Genomic DNA, 20,251 nt, shown 5'->3' with positions numbered 1-20,251 from the left:
ATTCCCTCCGCTGGAAGACTGCTTCCCATCAACACCTCCCTGAGGAGGCTGGTGCTTCCCTTCACAAGCTCTCCATCCCATTGTTTTATTTCTGGCAGGTAGCATCTGAAATCTTATCAAGTCCCCTACTAGCCTGAGTGCCCAGTGGGGCAAGGGTCTTACGCTGCTGCTCATTATCTTGGCATAAGGAGTTGGGGTGCCAGGAGGTTGTGAAGGTGGGGTGACACTGCTGCTTCCCTGTCCCTCTGTGGTCCCGCGTCTCACTCCCAATTGTGGAGCAGAGAACCCCACCTATCCCTCCAATGGGAGCCTTGAATGCTGTGTCCTAATGTCCTGCATTTTATCCTTAGTCAGGACCCCTCCACCCTGCGCCCCAAAATTACAGCGATTTCTCTTGCCTGACAAGCATCTTCCATGGGCCCAGGTGTGAGTCAGACTTCCACAGGCTCCAGGCACTGCCCACATGCACCCAGGAACCCAGTCCCTCCAGCTGCCTTTCTTCACCCATTAACTCAGCCAGGCGTCTGTCTCCAGCACAGACTGAAACCAGAACTTGCTCTGATTTCTGAAGATCAATTAAAAGATGTGGCAGTCTTTCAAATGTTTTTTTCCTTAAGTCACTAAGTCATGTCCAATTCTTTGCAACCCCATGGACTGTGCCCACGAGGCTCCTCTGTCCTCTACTATCTTTCAGAGTTTGCTCAAATTCATGTCCACTGAGTTGATGCTTCTATATTTGCATTTAGAAGAAATGCATTCAAAAGCAAGCCTCTAAACCGACAGTACATTTACTGTCGTTGGCAAATGCTCCTCTGAGGCTTTCATACCTTTTACTACCGCATGTGGGCACCAGCCCTGGGTAGAAGAAAAGGGGGAAGAGAAGGGGAAAATCAATGAGTGTTTGTAGGCAGAGGCCAACAGACCTTCAGGTGCCACAAACTGTCTAAACCAGAGTTATTTTTAACTTGCATCGTTTGTGACCTTAAACATGAATGTAAGTGTTATATTAAAAATATGCATGTTTTCCAAAAAAGACAGGAATCAGAAGTTGGTTCCAAGGGGTTGCGTGGAGGGAGGGAACTGGCTGCAGACAGCAGGAACTTGAGGAAATTTTCCAAGGTGATGGAAACGTCCTTTATCATGACTGTGATCAGGTATCCATTTATCAAACTCATCAAACCATACTCTTAAATGGGTTGAATTGACTCTTAGATGAGGTATGGTTAAAACACACCTCAATGAACCTAACTTTAAAATACATATGCATTTAAAATTCTCAAACCATTTCATTAAATTGCAAAGCAAAGACACATGAAACCTAACACACAATACTGTGTCCTATCACTCTAGAAACCAGGGCTACCCTTTAAACCGAAAGGTTTACAGAAAGGCCACGTAAAGAAACTCAGAGCCCACCCCCACTCCATACCTACTCCCCCTGCAAAGCAAGAGGCCCAGTCAGGAGACACGAGAGGGCACACATACTGTGAAAATCTTTCTTTTATTACTGTCTCTTGTGGCAAAATAACATTTTATACAAATAAGTCACCTAGTTTACTTTGGACACAAAGACAATAGAAACTGGAACGAGGATCTTAGGTGAAGGAAGGGGAAAGGGAGGAAGGACAGATTTGGTCATTGACGTTTCTTATATTCTGTGAAAAATAGACTTACAGGGGAAAAAAATAGACTTTCACAAGTTCAACGACTTTACGTGATCCTTTGTATACAACAAGGGGTAAATCCACCTCCATCAGATCCTTCTTGTGCCTAAGACGTTCCGTGACATGGAATGTGAGAAACAGGATCGACGCTTAGGTTCCTTCACCAGTAGACTGGCATCCTCTGCATCAGGGGTCCTCACCCACAGACACTGAGTCTGTGCTATAATTCTGAGAATGGTCCCCATTCCCCAATCTGACATCATGGTGACAACGGCCACCAGGAAGAAAGTGACTTTACAGCAAAAAACTAAGAGGACACTGGGAGTACTCAACTGAGAGGATCAGGGTGGCAAGACACACCAGAGCAAGACACCCAACTGGCACACTGGACACAGCCTATTAAGGCTGTTCCAGAAGTGAGTCCCACTTCGACTAAAAAAAACAAGTTGAAGATCCCCCCAGCTACTGCCGCATCAAGACTCTTCAGTCTAAGGAGCGCTCCAAGACCCCCAAATCACTGCCCGTATTTGAGAATCGGGTGGTCCATACTTTGAGTGCCTTCAGGAAGTCCTGCAAAGCCCTGAATACTTGCGTTCCCTGCGAGACAGCTACGAGCTGATACATGAGGAGAGGATGACCTACTTTATCCCAGAACGACTTTTACTTATTTCCTGTTTACTCTTTAAAACACAGAATAAAATAAACCATGGTCTTCTCTGCAGAAGCTAAAAGGGCATCTCAGCCCAAAGGCGCCACAGGAAAAGAAAGGTGCTCTCCCAGGAGCCTCCAGGGCAGGACAGGAGCGAGACAGGAGGAGGAGGGGTGCAGGCGGCAGCCCTCTGGCCACAGCTGGGTGAGCTGGTCTGCTGGGATGTGTTCCCTTCAGGAGCTGCCTCGCCAGTGCCAGGTCTGAACAGAGGGAGGGCGTGTCTCCCCGGCAGGCAGTTTCTGGCTGGCTGCCCCAGTGCCCACAGGTAACTGCTGCCCATAGTCCAGATTTCTCAACGCCACAGCCTCCTGATTCAGCTTCTGATGAGTTCAGCTACTTTCAGAGAAAGTATAATTTCCAATTCTCTCCCCAGTTCGGGTACAGAAGGATGAATTTCAAGCTTATCCTAGTCAACACCCCAGAGGCTCCTCAAGGTTTCCTGAGTAGCTGGACACAAGAACCTGGAGTCCCAGGTACAGACGCCAGACCTTCAAGTGCAGAAGGGGACCAACCCCTATCCTGCCTCACAGTGGTCTCCAGTGAAACTAAGGCAAGCTCCTGGGAAAAGGGCGCAGCATTCTTCAAGCCAGAACACCCGCCTCCCCCTGCCCTCCTCCCAGCAACCACTAACACTGCAGCTGAGGGACAGCCCACGAACCCACAAGACGGGATCTGTCTGGGACACACTCTCCTGAGCAGGGCTCTGGACAGCTCCAAACCATTTCCTAGATAATAATTAAACATCAAATAGTGGAAACTCTCCCGAGTGGGCTTGTCGCAGAGAGAAGAGCCCAATGAACACAGATCTGTTGAAGGTGCCCCAGCGAGAGAGAAGGTGAAGAGGCAGCGCCGACGTCCGTCCGCCAGGGACGGGAAGGAGCCACACCTAAGGCACCTGGATTTGCAGCCGACTCCAGTTCTGGGGCTCATCAGGTCTGGGGTGAGCAGCCTGCCCTGCAGGGAGCCCAGTTTCTTCTTGCCTCGGGAGCTGGGTGCAGGGCTGGCACCCACGATGAAACCAGGGTGCTCTCAGTGAGCAAGTTGCCGGCCTCTGGCACAGCCCAGACTCTGGCCTGGCACAAAGCACTGGACCAAAGTTCAAGGCCACTCATGCTCTACAAACCAAACAGGGTGCAACACGGGGCAGCGAAAGGCCAGGTCCACCTGCGGCACAGCGCGGGCCCTCCTCTCCTGGCCCCGCCCCTCCTCTCCTGGCCCCGCCCGGCCTTTCTCCCCAACACCGGGGAGACGGCGCTCCTGTCAGAGGTACCACGTGCCTGGGCGCTTCCTACTGCGACCTTCCTATGAACGCTGAGCCCTGGCCACAGCAAAAATCTCATCATAAGGACAGGAGTTAGGCCTGAGCACCTGAATCCACCCACACAGACAGCAGTTAGGGAACTAAGGCGGGGCGAGTCCGTCCAATGAGGGCCTGAGGGAAGTGCAGAGAGACACGTTTTGGAGAACACATGTCTCTGCCAGGCCACCTCAGCCCATTTCCCCCTTTTCCCAACACCGAGACCATTCCGACTAGCGGTCCACAGGACCAGAATCCGCCTTACTCAGGTGGGACCGGCCAGGATGGTTCCAGAGCAGCTTCAGTACAAAAGCAGAGAGGACAAGATCCAGAGGAGCCGTGGGAGTCTGATCGGCACTCGGGAGTCTAGCCACACATCACGTACGCTGGGAGCACCCCTGACATTTTGTAAAACCTCCCCACAAGCCTAGAAATAAAAAACCAGAACACAACGAGGCCTGTGCTGGCCTCGAGTGACACTACAGTTCCCAGAGAGAAAATGGACACATTCGATTTCAGGAGAAACTCAAAAGGCAGGAGCTAGGAAAAGCAGAGCAAGCTCATCTTCCGTCTGGAAGGAGAACGGGAAGGCACGGCCAGGCTGAAACCTCGGGGGTGTGCCAGGAGCAGCAGCCAAGATCCCGGAAGTCAGACAGGTAAGGGCTCCCTAGGTTCGGCAGCCTTGCCCATCCCCGCGCCTCAACTCCTGGCCCCATCCTCTGCTCCACTCCGTTCAAGGTCCTCTCCAGCAGGTTAAGGACAATGCTCAGGCTGAGGTCTGAGTGTGCTGATGGCGGCCCTGCAGGTGAGGGCGGAGTCTCAGCTTCACAGAGGGCCCCTGAAGCTACAGAAGAGCCTTCTCTTCCTAGTACAGCTGTGCCTGCAGAGACCCAGGCTCATCAGGACATCCTGAAGGAGCCGGGAAAATAAACTTTCTTTCTATCTGGATTCCAGGAGTCTTATTTTAAGTTTGACTACCTCTGCAACCTAAGGGGCAGGGGGAAAAGGGAGGAAAAAATACAGGGGGAAAGAGACACAGCACTGCTTGGCACCTCTCTTGGAGCACAGGAAACTACCACCCCGGCCTCGGCTTCCGGGGGCCACGTTCCAGATATGTGTCAACAGACAGCAGCTTCAACCACCTCCGTGCGCCAGGACCTCGGGCCACAGCAAAGCACCTCCCCGTCTGCTCTGGCCGCTGCTACTGGCCCCCATTATAGGCATAGTCGGCCTTGTTGTGCATTATCAGCTTGTTGTCGACGAAGTAAAAGCTGTCAGAACGGGTCTCATAGGGATTTTCAATCATCAGACGAACTACAAGTTAGAAGGGAAAAAATGCAAAGAGTTATGTGTGAGTCTGCCCTATGGACCAGGTGGGAAAAAACTCAGCATCCCCTCTAAATCCCCAGGTAACTCAGTGGTAAAGAACCCGCCAGCCAATGCAGGAGACAGAAGAGACGCAGGTCCGATCCCTGGGTCAGGAAGATCCCTTGGAGGAGGAAATGGCAACCCACTCCAGTGTTCTTGCCTAGGAAATCCCAAGGACAGAGGAGCCTGGTGGGGCTACAGTCCATGGGGCTGCAAAGAGTCAGGCATGACTGAGCACCCACACACAGAAGTGCATAAACCAGCCCTTCCTGAAATGTGAGCGTGTGCTATCAGAATAATGAGGTCAGAACAGAGGGAGCCAGGCCTGGAGAGCTGGGGAGACCTGGGACCACAGAGGCCCCCAAACGGTGCGTGCCATCCACTTCCACAGCAGGAGGCCACCAGCGCTAGGCCTGGCCCTCCGTGGCCATCATCAGCCTGGTGCTCAGTCAGAACCCTAGGGAGAGAAGCTCGCCCGTCTGCCAACATGCATCAAAGCAGCTGACTGATTGGTGCTTCTGGCCCCCACGTCCAGACATTCTGGTCCAAATTTAGAAAGTGGTGCCTCACTGGGCCCACCCACAGGCACCCCTACAACAAAGGAATCCTAGGTGTGCAGGGGGGCAAGGTGTCTTCTCCAGAGATGGCGCGTGGTTGTTAACTCGCCAACGATCCTGCAAAGGCAAGCCTGCCCTGGGACCCAGACTTGAATTTTCTGTGTGTTGAGGCAGCTGCCCCAGGTCTTTAACTATAAATGGAGGGTCAAGGGACCTGCGAGCCACCACCCCTGGTTGATTCTGAGTCAGTGATCATGCGCTATTCTGAATCCTCTGGAGGAAACGCTGTCGCTGACCACAGTTCTCAAAAGGTGCGTTGACTGCTTCAAGTTCTCTGAACTCACCAACGTTATTTAGCTCACATCCAGAGGACTGACCCCCATCCTCTTTTAGCTTATCTAGTTTCAAGGAGAGAAAGTTAGATGGCTGGCCTTTGATAAAAAACTTGAAATGCTGTACTTAATCTCTTGCAAGTATCAACAATTCCAGCCCAGCTTGGGGAGCAGGCTTTATAAAAACAGGATCATGATGATAGCAGATATAGTTGACACCCTGCCCACTTCTCATCAATCCTCACTTTACCTGTGAATAGGACTGCTGCACAAGCACAGAGCGCTTGTCAGAAAACAACACTCTCAAGGATCTGGGACTCTGAGAAAACTGGTCAGTGTATGCAGACCCTTGCCCACAATTCAACTAAACTCCACCACTACTCACAGATCCCATTGTATCTTCATTGCTCTAGAACAACTTACCCTCACGACTCACAGGCGATGCTAATGTCAAAGAGCCAGATGGAAGCCACAGGACTACACATCCTGTTCGTCCTGTCATCGAGTCCATCTCCTCCCTGGCCTGGCCTTCCCTGCTTGGTGCCTCCCCCAGGTCTCCCTCCCCATATCTCTTCCTAAGATCTTGTTTCCATTCTGTCACTCCTGCTCCCACACCTCGACCAGCTCGCTATTTCCTGCCTGATCTATTCTGACAGTTTATCTCATGACCCTTCTACTGGCAGAGAATGAGAAAGAGGTGGTCCTCAGATTGAGAATCCCACTCAGCTTAGTTTCACCAGAGCTCTGATTAAGGAGGAAGCAAAGGGCCAGTGCAGTGCTGAGCAGGAACTGGGGTTCAGAACAGTGAAACCGTGACTGGCTGTGTATGGAATGGGCACCCCGGGGAGGGCCGGGGTCTCCTCTCATCTCCCTCCATTACACCCTTCCCTGCACAGGCTTCTTAAAGGATGGCCTGTATTAACAACTTCAGAGTCCCGCTGCCAGCAGAGCCAGAGTGTGAAACACGAGACAGGAGCGAAAGGAAATGAGAAGCCTGAGGTCAAGTGACTGGAAACCCATCACATCCCTGGTTCTCTGCCAACGAGATCGCCAGACCAGATGGATTTCACTTCAAGGTCCACTCCTGCTAAGCTGAAAGATCCAAAACGTTGCACAAGTCAGGGGATACCTACTGACATCCTCAGAAAGTTGGGGAAACTCATAGATGTGCTCGCAAGTGTTCCTGCTGCTGGGGATGCAGAAGCCGAAATCAAAGTCAAAATTTTTCAGCAGCCGTTCCCGGAAGTAGTGCCGCTCGATCATGCGGAAGTTTGACACAGGTTTGTCTCCCACGGTGAACTCCACCCTGCGAAACACAATCTCCGTAAGCTCGGCTTTGTTGCCTCCTCCCTCCGCTAGAGCCAACCCCAATCCAACACAGGACATTCTTCTCTGTGAACCAGAAGAAGGTGCTCCCCTCAGGAGATGCCGGGACTCACGTGGCGCCCACGGTGCGCAGGCGGAGAAACGCCGGTGTGAACTGGTAGCGGACGAAGCGGCCTGCGCTGACGTCCACATCTCCGCCTGCCTCCCCTTCCTCGTCCTCTTCCTCCTCCTGGTCTGAAAGGGCACACGGAACGCCGGCTCAGCAAAAAGCACGACCAGTCCGGGGTACCGACACCCGCAGCAGGACGGCCGTGCTCACTGAGCACCTGCTGAAGATTCCTGGCTCCATCCTGCACACCTCACAGGGTCCTAACAACCCTGGAGGTGTTGTCTGCATTTTATCTCCACTTTACAGACCCAGAGAGGTGAGCTTATGGGTCCAAACTCCCCCCAGTCTTCAATCAAAACCCCAGGGTTGAATCCCTGGTCAGGGAACTAGATCCCACATGCCACAACTAAGACTCAGAGCAGCCAAAGAAGTAAATTGAATAAATATAAATATTAAAAAAAAATTAAAATGAAAATAACGCTGCCGAGAATTCCCTGGTGGTCCAGTGGTTAGGACTCTGTGGTTCCACTGCAGGGGGCATGGGTTGGATCCCTGGTCAGGGAACTAAGATCCTGCAAAGCCATAGCAAAATATAAATAATGCTGCTACATACAATATCCTGTAATAAACCATAATGGGAAAGAAAATGAAAAAATATATAACTATACACCAGAAAGTAACACAACACTGTAAATCAACTATAAATTTAAAAAACTTTTAATGTTGTTGAAAAAATGGAGCCAACACTTACTCAATACAAAACTGCCATGAACTTTCAATTTATAAAAAAACACACTATCTCAATTTATAAAAAAACACACTATCTGTGAAGTTCAATAAAGCGAAGGGAGCCTACAGTAAATTAAGGGAGCAAGGATGTAGATCCAGGCCCATCAGACTCGAAGCCTATTCTTAAACACGAGGCTATTTGCCTTTTATATAACCTGAGGCCTTGGGCCATGTCCTAACGCTGAAGCCTGAACACCAGGTGGGTACCAGGCCCCTGAAGTGGTCTGTGCTTTACAGACCAGGTCGGCTGTTGACCAAGTTAATGTGCTTGCTGCTAAGCAAAATAAGGAGGCTGCAAAAGTTGAAACTATCGAGAAGGCACCTCCAAAGAATGCAGAAATTTCTGGCACAGCAAAGACAAATCCCTAGAAATAATTCTGCTATTTAAATGAAAGACAGTGACCTTCAGCCTTGGGGAACTGCACCTTCTTGGATTACTACCTATTCCAGGCCATACCAGGCCCAACACTCTGACCATCTGAGAAAGAGTGAAGCATGAAGCAGATGGGCCATGAACCAACACGCAGGACCCAAGAAAGAAGACGGTCCACACCAGTAATGATGGGCTCTGGTCTAGCCCATTCCTGAACCCAAAAGGAACTGGCAGACATTCTAATGTGAACCAGGAGTTAGCGCCCTCTCTAGCAGCCACCCAGTGTCCAGCAAGAGCATTTTTTTCCAGGTCTAGGCTGACCAATACAATAAGAGAAGTCTTTTTTAGCATCAAATATCCCAAGAGCAGTGGACAGCCAGACTGAGTGGGAGTTCAAAGGTAGACTCCAGAGGCCCGGCTCCAACTATGGGATTCAGAAAGAAACAGAGCAGATCTTCTTGGGGATTCGAGCTCATCAGAAAAGTGCTGCAGGAGGGCTCTGGTTCGGCGTGCACCTTAGTCAATCAAGGTCCTTAAAGGCTGGACGGGCTGAAAATCAAGGTATTTTTACAGTGTCTGGTGCTGACCTTCCTGTGACAGTTCAGTTTTGTACTGAAATGACTATTCTCAGTCCTGTCTCATCCAAATCCATATACCCGAAGTAGCCCTGGTGTTCCCTGGGTCCTGGGAACATCTTAACACAAGGACAGGAAGCTTAGAGATGCGAATGGCACAGACCCAGGAAACTAGGTGGCCCCGACCCTCCCAATACAAGATAAGTACCTACCAGCTCGAGCCTTAGTGCCCTGGTCAGTCCAGGATTATGGTAGCAATCTCACGTTGGGTCAATCAGCAAGGAATCTCAAGTGGGGTCAAGAGACGGATGCCTTAGTCTGGCTGAGACTTTTTCATGAAAGCCTTTGACTTACTTGGTTACTAACAGCTGTCTTACCAAACTTACAGGCTCCTTCTGAATAGCAAATAGATGTGAAAAGCTTGGCAAAAAGAGGCATTAGCACAGACTGGCTGCAACTCTGGACTATCTGGGCTGGAGTTCTAAAAACAAACTCCAGGGGGCGCTCAATCTCCAGTGACATGCTCCCCAGACCTACAAGTGGTCCCCTAGTCAGAAATGAAGTGCCCTGGAACCACATCACAAGCACGAGCAGTATTCATTCAAGGCTAACTGAAAGGGTCCCAAGCAAATGAGTTCACAGGCCTGGGCCTTCTGGTCATCCAGAAAATGCTGGAGATTAAAATCCAAACCGGGACTAACTAGGAAATCTGAGACACTATTCAATGGAAAGGGCGTGAGAAGACAAAGAAACTGCCTCATGATGTGGACTGGAAGCCTCCCTATCGCCCTTCCAGAGTGTCCCCACGACTCAAGGCTCGGGCAGGCTTTCCTCATTATACTTTCATTTCAAGGATTCCTTCCTAAGTGGAGGTGACGCGATCAGATCAAAGAGCATGGGACCTTAGGAAAGTCACTTGGAAATTCTGGGCCTGTTTCCTTATCTGGAAGATAAGGATAATAACTCCTCACAGAGGTGTGAGGATTCCATGAGATGATGTAAACAGAAAACCATGGAACTGATAACCAGTGCAGAGTAAATACTCAGCAAGCACAGCTTCAAACCTGTAGGCCAGGCTTTAGGAGGCGGCTCAGAGGCAGGCCTTGCGGCGTCCATGATACAGGATGCAATGGCACACAAAAACTCAAGCCTCAAAGACTCTTTGCTCCGACAGTCAACTGACTACTGTTGATGCGATACTGAGACCTACCTGAAACACAAGGTTTGGCAATTTCAAAAAGCACTGTCCCTGTCTCCAAATCCCGAATTTTGAAGCGGGTAAAATCAATACTGTAGATGTTGTCTTCAGGTTTACATAAATAATCTGAAAATGAAAGAGAGAGAGAGAGACCAATGCTGTTAAATAATCCTCCGAAACTACCATTTCCTTCTCAAGTTGTGAAGCAAACTCGGGTTGTTTTTTTTCTTACATAAAATATACCCCAAAACTTCCTCTTATGTTATAGCCAAAAGTTGCATGCAGAGAATTATGGGATCCAAGAAAGGAGAAAAGTGCATGGACTTGGTTTAGATGGAAGATTACCGTAACACTTAGAAACAGGAATGGTAGAAGGGAATTTCTCTGGAAACACTTCAAAAATGACCTAAAAACCTTTCATCAGAAGTCAAAACACAACAGAACTTTTTTAGAAATCCATTTAAAAACATGCTGACCCAAAAGTCAGACACGACTGAGCGAGCACACACGCATGCACGCAGTGGTGAATGTGGTGCATGCCTGCTGACCGTATCACAAAGCAGAGATCAGCCAACTTTCTCTGTAAAGGGTCAGAAAATGAGTAACTTAGTTTTTGAGGCCACACACTCACTATCAGAACTACTCAACTCCGTCACTGTAGCACAAATGCAGTCACACAACTATTTACAGACAAAAAAATACAAATTTTATATAACTGTGTGTCCCAAGAGATTTTTTTCCCCAACCATTTGAAAAGGTAAAAATCATTCTTGGATTGTGGGCTGCACAAAACCAGGCGGTGGGCCATACCCACCCAGGTGGCAGGACAGATTTGCTGGAGAGGGCATGAGGCCAAAGGGAGATGGAGCCGCCAATAGCTTCATCTGTTAATCAAGACAGTGCTGACCAAAGATGATTTCATTTCTTTCTTTCCACCATGACTCCTGAGAGCATCATCTCCACAGTTCACTTTGGTACTGTATCTTATACTGCCTGCTGTGTTCGCTGTTTCATGTTTTACAAGCTGACTCTCCAATAAGATGGCAAAATTGAGAGCTACTGATTATTCCATAACTTCCCAAGGCACTGATATTGGTTCTGCACCTTTACAGGGGCCTCAATCAATACCCTGCTGAACGGAAGAGACTTTAAGAAAAGTAACAAACTCCAGAGGTCACCAAGCTGACTTATGACTTTCTCCAAGAAGCTGCGGAGGTGTTCTGAAACAACGGCACCAAGCTCAAGTTCCTACACAGGGCCTGAGTGCCCTCTGAGCATGCCACTTAGCATCAGGCACTAGCGGCTAGATTCATCCTTGCTATCAAGAGAAAGCAGGAGGTGAGAAAAGGTGAGGTGGCGAGCATTTCCACACTTTCAGAACCCCTGGTGATAACTGGGTTGGAATAGAAGCAGCTTTTTCACAATGTTTCTATGAAACAGAAGAGCAAGACCTTCTAAAGCCACACTCAGGATAGTCCCAAGGCAAACAGTGATTGAAAACAGACACGTGACAATACTCAGAATCAAATTAAAACTGTCTTAGAAGATGGGAATTCTATTTCACACAGGTTGAACCAAGGCCTCAAACTGCCATCCTCAAATCACTGGGATGGCCTCCAGCTTCCTGAGGGCCACCTGAGCTGTGGACCAAAGCAAGTCAACAGATAAAAGGAGAGCAGCCTTAATCCATCAAGCTGGTGCTGGGGCTTCAAAGTTAGAAGTCCAGAGGATGGAGCAGGTGGGTGGGCTAGGCAAGCAGGATCTAACCTATGGACTGGAAACTCAGGGGGAAACAGCAGCAACAGAAAGGGCATCAAGTAAGAGGATGACCTGGAAGAGAACAGGAAGAGGGAGGAGAGCCAGGACAGGTGGCGGGCTATGTATTTCTTCTATCAATAAAAGGTGTAAAACCGTTGCATCCTATGCAAGAAATGCATCTCTGATACTCTGACATATTCATCAATCACTAGATCAAGTGTCAAAGGCAGGATTCACATTTAGGTTTTATACGTGGAACTGAAACTTTATTAATATATACATTACATACATATAAATGAGGCAGAAACTCCGCGGCAATGTACTTAAAGAAAAGAAAAGCCCACCTGCACACAAAGAGGGCAACGCTTGGGACCCAAAAGAGGCAGGGGGCCGAGGCAGGGAGCCACAGCAGGCTGGAGCCAGGAGGGGCTGTCCGGGGGGCCGGAGTGGAGGGAAACGCGGAGAAAGCAGGTAGGGTCTGGGCTGGCAGAGGGCAGCAGAAGCTGGCTCAGGTCGAGGGGGCCAAGCTGAGCAGGAACTTCTCTGATAGCAGCGAGCTGGGGGCTAAGGGAGTCGGGGAGAGGCAGCGGCCCACTTGCCAGGGTCAGGAGGAGCTAGTTAAGAAGCCAAGAGAGGGGGTCCCCACCCAAAGAGATCCAGCTGAGGAGGAGTACGGTCGGCCGGGCCTGAGGGCCCAACCGGGACGGGCCACAGGGAAGCCTGACGTGGCCGGAGTCAGGGGAGGGCAGTCGAGCTCAAGGGGACCCATCCCCTTGAGGTGTAGGTGAGGGAGGGGAGCGCCGACTCGGTCGGGCGGAGCAGTGGGCAGCGAGGCCTGGCCAGTCGGGGACGCCTGGGTGGACCCCCTGGGCCCGCCGAGCCGCGAGCGGCCGGCTCCGCGGAAGGCGACACGGGGTCCGGGGGCCCGGCGGCCCGACGCCGAGGGGAGGACGCGGCCGGCCCCGTACTCACTCTCGGTGACCTGGCTGAGGCGCAGGACGTGCTCGGGCCGGATGGTGTCCAGAGCCAGCAGCTCCTGCTCCGTGACCGCTGCCCCGATGCCGTCGTCTGCCGCGTGGTGGGGCGCCTGCCGCCGCCCCTTGAGCCTGTTCAGGACGCCGCCGCCAGCCTTCTTCTTCTCTTCCTTGCCAGTTACCAGCCCCGCGGGCCCAACGGCCGACCCCAAGGCCGCAGCCTTCGAATTCGACCCGCTCATCGCTCCGCCGCCAAGATGGCCGCCGCCTCCGCAGCGCCGTAACTATGGAGAGAGGGGGCGGGGCCGGGCTGGGACCTGAAGGCGGGGCCGAGGTGGGCGGGGCCTGCGAGCCGCGTCGCTGGCGCCCCCCGCCCCTACCCTCCCCCTCAAGCCCCGACTCCAGCACTGGTCCAGCCAGGTGGGCCGCCACGTTAGTACCCCGGACTCTCCACTTGGCCCCCGAAGTCACCCCAAACATCTAGCATATATTTCGTACGGTCAAATGACTTTCTAGCACATAAAATGCAAACAAGGCATCTTGAGAAAATGTGGTTTCATCTGCAGTCTAGAAGGTAAGTTAAGACTGTGTTTGCTGTGCAAAAGCAGCTGTCCGATTAGATTTCCATTCTTAAACCCTACTGCGTCAGGCTTTGGGCTAAACATTGAACTGGGCTGCAAGGAATATAAGAATATGAAAGGGGGCAGGGATTGAGTCTGCTGTATTCACCACTGTATTTGGGCAGCCTATAAAGAAAGCTGAACACCAAAGAATTGATGCTTTTGAACTGTGGTGTTGGAGAAGACTCTCGAGAGTCCCTTGGACTGCAAGGAGATTCAGCCAGTCCATCCTAAAGGAAATCAGTCCTGAATATACATTGGAAAGACTGATGTTGAAGCTGAAACTCCAATACTTTGGCCACTTGATGCGAAGAACTAACTCATTTGAAAAGACCCTGATGCTGGGAAAGATTGAAGGCAGGAGAAGAAGGGGATGACAGAGGATGAGATTTGTTGGATGCCATCACCAACTCAATGGACATGAGTTTGAGTAAACTCCAGGAGTTGGTGATGGACAGGGAGGCCTGGTGGCTGAGGTCCATGGTGTTGCAAAGAGTCAGACACGACTGAGCGACTGAACTGAACTGAGCTAATGCCTGTTGTTCAGTGGCTAAGTCATGTCTCTCGGAGACTCCATGGACTGCAGCACTCCAGGCTTTCCTGTCCTTCACTGCCTCCTGGAGTTAGCTCAAACTCATATCCATTGAGTTGGTGATGCTATCCAACCATCTCATCCTCTGTTGCACCCTTCCCCTGCCCTCAATCTTTCCCAGCCTCAGGGTCTTTTCCAGTGAGTCGACTGTTCGCAACAGGTGGCCAAAGTATTCGAGCTTCAGTCTTTCCAACAAATATTCAGGGTTGATTTCCTTTAGGATTGGCTGGTTTCATCTCCTTGCTAAGGGATTCTCAAGAGTCTTCTCCAGCAGCAATAATGACTGACTGACAATGAATGAATGAGTGAAGGAAGGCTTGCACAGGAGGGTGCTATGGAAGAGCTCCCACTTTGTTGGGGAAGACTGTGAGGTACATAATTCACTACATGGCCCTTCCTCTTGACCAGCCTAGTGTAAATGAACTAGAAGAAAAACCAGACTGCTAACTGTAGCAGCAGAGGTGCTACCAGAGTACACAGGAGAGGTCTGGGGGTGGGAGAGAGGCTTCAGGGGTAACGTCTGCACTGAAAATTGGAAATTCACCGTTATGTCAACTGGAGGTGAGTGGGAGGGGGGAAGACGCTGCCCTCTTACACCCCAGGTGGCTCCTTTGCTCGAGTCAGGATCCACTTTCTTCTGTGTTGGAAGGCCCCCGGCCTGAGTGCTGCAAAATGTGTCTGCAAGGCTGATGTCACCTGTTAGGCTCAGGCCAAAGTGAAACTCTACCCATCTCTCTACGGTTAGCCTCAAAAGACTGGATTTATGCAGGACTTGCTGAGTCCTCTAACCTGATATGAGGGGTTTGGGAGCAGCTGATAAGCCTCATCTAGTTTCTGGATAAAATCCAAACCTGACTCCACCTCAGTTGCCCAGCAGGGTGAAACAGTATGTGGTCAAGTTCCTGTCAAAATACTGTCCTGTCTTGGAGAGATTACCCACCCCCACCTCTTCCCCCCACCCCGGGTGGGACTTCTCAAACAGTTCAGGGAATTTTAAGATGTGTACAGAGAATTAAGCTCTTTCCCTTTGCAAACAATTCTTTTCAAACTACTCAGCAGTAAGTAGCTACTGAAGAATTTCCTAAAATGTTAATATGCTACTTGATTGTGAATCACTAAGATGGTGATGGGCGGGGCGGGGGTGAGCATACAGCCACTTCCCACAATCACTTGCTCCATGAATCTTTGTTCTCAGAGCACCAGAACTCGAGTTACCTGGATCCCGGCTTTTCTCTTTTTAGGGATGATGACAAGCGTGTTGACCACTTTATTTGCAATTCCACATCCAGGAATTTAGCCGATATGTGTTCACAAAGATGAGGGACCATTCTAACACTGAAAAGTTACAGTAAGTTACAGTTGCATCTATTCATGTCATACAGCTATTAAAAAGACTGAGATCGGTCTCCATGTACTAGTATGGAGAGACCTCAAAGATAGATTAAGTTTGTGGGGGGAGGTGGACAAGGCATATAATCCCATTCACTTAAAATTTAAAAGTACATGAGTATTTGTATGTGACTGCAATGGAAGGGGTTTGGATATAATGTATTAAGTGACGTTCCCATTGGGAAGCAGTGTATCAGAAGGGACTGAAGGGGGATATATTCTCTTTCAACACTCTTGAGCTGCTTCTATGCTATTTTATCACAACAAGCACATGATCACGGGCTGCTTGTTTACTTTGAAATAAATAAATAACTTTGGATCTGTGTCTGGAAGGTAGATTCTAAGTCAAAGTAGCCTTATTATCTCTTAAAAACTTGAAAGCTACCTCAGACTGGATCACTTTTTTCTGTTCAAAAAGAAATTTAAATAAATACTGCCATATATGGGAGCTGAGGCCTGTACTCTTTCTGATCACTATCTGTAAACTGTGGTTAAAAGGATTATGTCTTTAGGAGAACAGTAAGCACCCCAAAAAGAAAGAAAAAATATCTGTAATTATTCCTTTTTAAAAAGGAGTTGGAAAAATCAGGGCTGTAAACTCCAATCAGCCTCTCCTCACCGAATCTTCCTAAGGTATGTCAAAAGGCTCTTAAATAAAAAGTGTTTTTTGAAAAGTGCGTCTTCTCATTCCATTTGGTGGAAAAAGGAAAATAGAGATTTACTGCATTAAACAACAGCCCCCTTGTCTGCCTGGGCCAGAACATGGGAAGACAGGAGTGGAGAGGCTGACCTCCCTTTCTTCCCGACTCAGTCCTCTTCAGGTCCCTCTCCTTCAGTGGGTTAGTTTCTTCCCTGTGAGAGCTGTGCCAGTGGCTGTTTTCCAGGACAGTCTCAGAGTTGCCAGGCAGTCGGCCTCAAATCAGGCCAGGCAGGTGGGGCCCAGAGCTGGTGCAGCCAAGGTAAGCGGGACATCACAGGGCTTTTTTCTGCTGAGACAGGGAAGTTCAGTCCTCCTTCCTGCTGCCTCCCTGAGGTGGCATCCATTGAATTCTCGGGTCATGGCTGGGACTGCAGGCGGGCCTTGTGGTCTGGGAAACTGAGAGCTAGTAATTTCCCTAGTACCCAAGTCACTTCTCTCCCTGGCTGAGGGCTCTTTAAGTATTCATTTATTACTTTTATCCCACCTGCTTCCAAAAAAGATTCATGGTATATTCCAAAGTCATACAGCATAAGACTGGTGGGCAGACATTTGTGTAGTTTTCTTGAGGGCAGAAATTTCAGCATTTTAAGTGCATATATGGATTTTGGTTTGTACCACATGGCACACAGGATCTTAGTTTCCCAACCAGGGATCGAACCTGCAGTCCCTGCAGTGGAACTAAGGAGTCTTAACCATATACTGTTTGCATATACTGTTTTCAGTAATTCCTTAATGGAATTCAAAGGCACATTTGCCCATGTGCAAAATAAACACATACGTAAATATGTGTATGCATGCATGTTCAGTCGCTTCAGTCGTGTCTGACTTTTTGTGACTCCATGGACTGTATATGTACATATATAAATACTTATAAAATGGAAGATATAAACCAAACATAAACATGTGTATTATCCTCTAGGGATTAAAGAGGTAGGGCTAAGACCGATGAATATTTTTTACATCCTGTACCCCATATAAAATTTTTAAATGTACCTTTGCACTTTGTATCACTAAGCCTTAAAAGGTTACTTTTCTTTTTCAGAGAAAGAATAATATAATAAACCTCTGTGTAACCAACACCCAGCTTCCTCAGTTATCTACCCTCAAAAGGTTCCTTCTTAAAACTAGTACATCATGTTTTATGTCCTTTGATATGTTCCAGCGTATCCTGGTTTACAGTCTATGGGAACTTGAATACTGTATAAAATCTCAATTATGTGGAACTGGTTCACAGTGCTTTTCAAGTCCACTATATCCTTCTACTTCTCTGCATATTCATTCTATTAATTTTTGAGAGTTTGATACTGAAACAACAACTAAAAATCTTAAGTTTATCTACTTAAAAAGATAATTGTAATATGTAGAATGATATGTAACCTTGTTCTGTATTTTCCAAGTTTCCTGTGAATATTTTATCATACTTTCATAATTTAAAAAATTAAAAAAATTTTAATAATAAACTCCATCTCAAAAAAAAAAAAGTCATACATCGATGTTAAAAGAACACAGGGTAGGTCGCGTATGCCCTCTGACCCTTTGTTTTCTTATTTACACGTCAGGCCAGTGACTGGTCTTTCCTGGGGTTGAGAGGAGATGAAAACAGCAATGAAAAGCACTGTGCTGGCGTCAGGGAGAGTGTCTCATGAACAGTCGCTATGGCAATACATTTAAGTGCCCACTTTCTCCACGACCCCTCTGCTGAAGGCAGGCACCCTGGGCAGGGAAAAGCCATGGAGCTGGATGGGCGAGTGCAGTGCAGTGACTAAAAGAACAGTCATGTCAGCACAGAAAGGAGATGTGTCAGGGACCAAGGTTTAAGGAAGCAACAGGTGGGAGGTCAAGTAGAAGCCATGAGAAAACCCACAAGAGGGGCTTCCCTGGTGATCCAGTGGTTAAGACTCAGCACTTCCAAGGCAGGGGGCTCAGGTTCAAACCCTGGTCAGGGAACTAAGATCCCACATGCCTCATGGCTAAAAAGTAAAACCCAGGAGAAGGAGTCTTAAGGCCCAAGCCAAAAAACAAGTGGGTTTGTTTTTCACTAATTAAGTGGTTAACAACAAACAAAACTAAGACTCTTGGGCCAAATAACTGTGGTGAGGTGCCTACCATTTCCGGTTGCTAGAGAGCAGAGGCCGTCTGCTCCGTGCTTCGCCTCTGTTCCGCCTTGACCTCTCGCCATTGCTATGGCAACAGGCATTCCAGTAAATGTTGGAAAAACTCTTTTCTTTCTTCCTCTATGGGGGTGGTGGAGGGGCGTGGGGTACTAAGTATGGAGAAAGGTCCGACACATCGGCTCCAGCCAACCGGGAGCCTGATTTCCTCAGCGAGATTAAGATCTGGACCCAAGAGTGCTTTAACCCAACCCCCGGCACTTGGCCCAAGACCTTCTGTCAGACAATTTCCCTCCCTGTGAGTCCCTAGAGTAGGGCTTCTTCAGGTCTCTTCCCCATTTGGCAGCTCACGCGAAGCTACTTGAAATAGTAACAGCCAAGTCTAAATTAGTCAAGAACTCTAGTTATGGGTGGGCTCAAGCTAAGAATGAGGCTCTGTGGGCCTCCTGGCTTATTTGAGCCCTGAGAACAGACTCCATCAACAGTGGTTTCATTCTTGGAGCTGAGCGCTGAATTCTGCCCTTCAAGGGATAACTGAGGGGAGGCAGGCCACACTCTCCCTCCCTCTCCCCATACCAGCAGCCTTGGTTCCTGCTTGGAGAATCACAGAACATGGCGTCAGGGGTGGGGGCGGGGGGGGGGGGGTGTGGGAGAGTCATGGTCAAGAGCAAGAGAGTCCTGATTTAAAACCTCAGCCCTGCCTTTTGCTGGCTTTGTGACCTTCAGCAAGTCACTTCACCTCTTAAAGGTGAATACCAACTCGTTTGTTAAAGATTAAACAGATTAACGTCTGTGGAAGTGCTGGGCCTTCCTGCCAGGCCCATCTCAAAGGCTCAGTCAAAGGTATCTGTAATGATTATTGCTATAGCCTTAGCAAGATCATGGGCTTTCCAGCCAGACAGACTGGGTTTGAATCCTGGCTTGACCATTTACTGGCTAGTCTGGGGTAAATTTCTGAAGTTTTCTGAGCTTCGTGTTTCTGAGCTTATCAACACTGACAGCACACTATAAGAGGAGAAAGCAGAGAAAACCATCTCATGGCCGAGTCTGTCCACAGGTTATTGTGGAAGCTGAGGGGAAAACCGGAGGGGAAGCAGCAACGGGCTCAGTGTGTCTTGGAAATGAGAGTCCCGGCCTGGTGTTCCAGTGAAAGTGGAAACAAAACAAAATAATTGTTTATTTTTCCTTGAGAGAGCTGCTGCCAGTTGAAAAGACCCAGCGGCATTTCACAAAACTTCGTTCCCTTAGCCAAACATCCTGGTGAAAAGAAAGCTCCCTGACACATCATGGGAGAACCCTTTGCAGCCAAGAGAACCCCTGGGTCTCCACCTCACTTCTTTGCGATCAAGTTCAAACTCAATCCCAACACTGAGTGTCACTGCAAATTGTTTATTAAAACACAAAGCAATGGACAGTGAAAAACATTCTGATTTTTTTTTTTTTTCCACTTTTTGGTGGGAGTTGGGTGGGGGCATGGGAGGGGTAGGGCAGATGGAGAGAGCCCGGAAGGAAAGACAGCTCTGTGCGCCCCGGCAGCTTTCCCGGGCCAGCCAGGTTCAAAGCTCCTCAGTCACACCCCGCTGTGTTGCTATAAATGCATGTTGTGGCTACAGACAGAGCAGGTTTGGCCTCCGCAGGGAGAGGATGGGCTTCTAGAATAGGAGCTACAAGGGCTACCATGAACTGGACACTGTGGCTCCAGCACTTGGTACAGAATCGACCGACCAAGAGGGGCAGGCTGGTGTCCTAACAAGCCCAGCTTAGGCCGATGACAGTTGAAGAGGCTGCCCTGAGCTCTGAAGGGACAGCT

General features: G+C 49.2%; 1 protein-coding gene across 1 annotated transcript; it reads right to left on the bottom strand.

Moving 5' to 3' along the window:
* Nucleotides 1-3,936: 3,936 nt before the first annotated feature.
* On the bottom strand, nucleotides 3,937-13,271 carry UNC119B (unc-119 lipid binding chaperone B). Its single transcript, NM_001206287.1, has 5 exons — nucleotides 13,028-13,271; nucleotides 10,310-10,423; nucleotides 7,367-7,487; nucleotides 7,061-7,233; nucleotides 3,937-4,984 (listed from the first exon to the last, which is right to left on the bottom strand). The coding sequence occupies exons 1-5, from the start codon at nucleotides 13,269-13,271 to the stop codon at nucleotides 4,872-4,874; spliced, it is 765 nt and encodes a 254-aa protein (NP_001193216.1). The 3' UTR covers nucleotides 3,937-4,871.
* Between the last annotated feature and the right edge of the window lie 6,980 nt (nucleotides 13,272-20,251).

This window comes from Bos taurus, chromosome 17, assembly GCF_002263795.3.
Source record: "Bos taurus isolate L1 Dominette 01449 registration number 42190680 breed Hereford chromosome 17, ARS-UCD2.0, whole genome shotgun sequence".
Taxonomy (NCBI): domain Eukaryota; kingdom Metazoa; phylum Chordata; class Mammalia; order Artiodactyla; family Bovidae; genus Bos; species Bos taurus.
The sequence above is the reverse complement of the archived record's forward strand: the minus strand, read 5'-3'. Positions and strand labels throughout refer to the sequence as shown.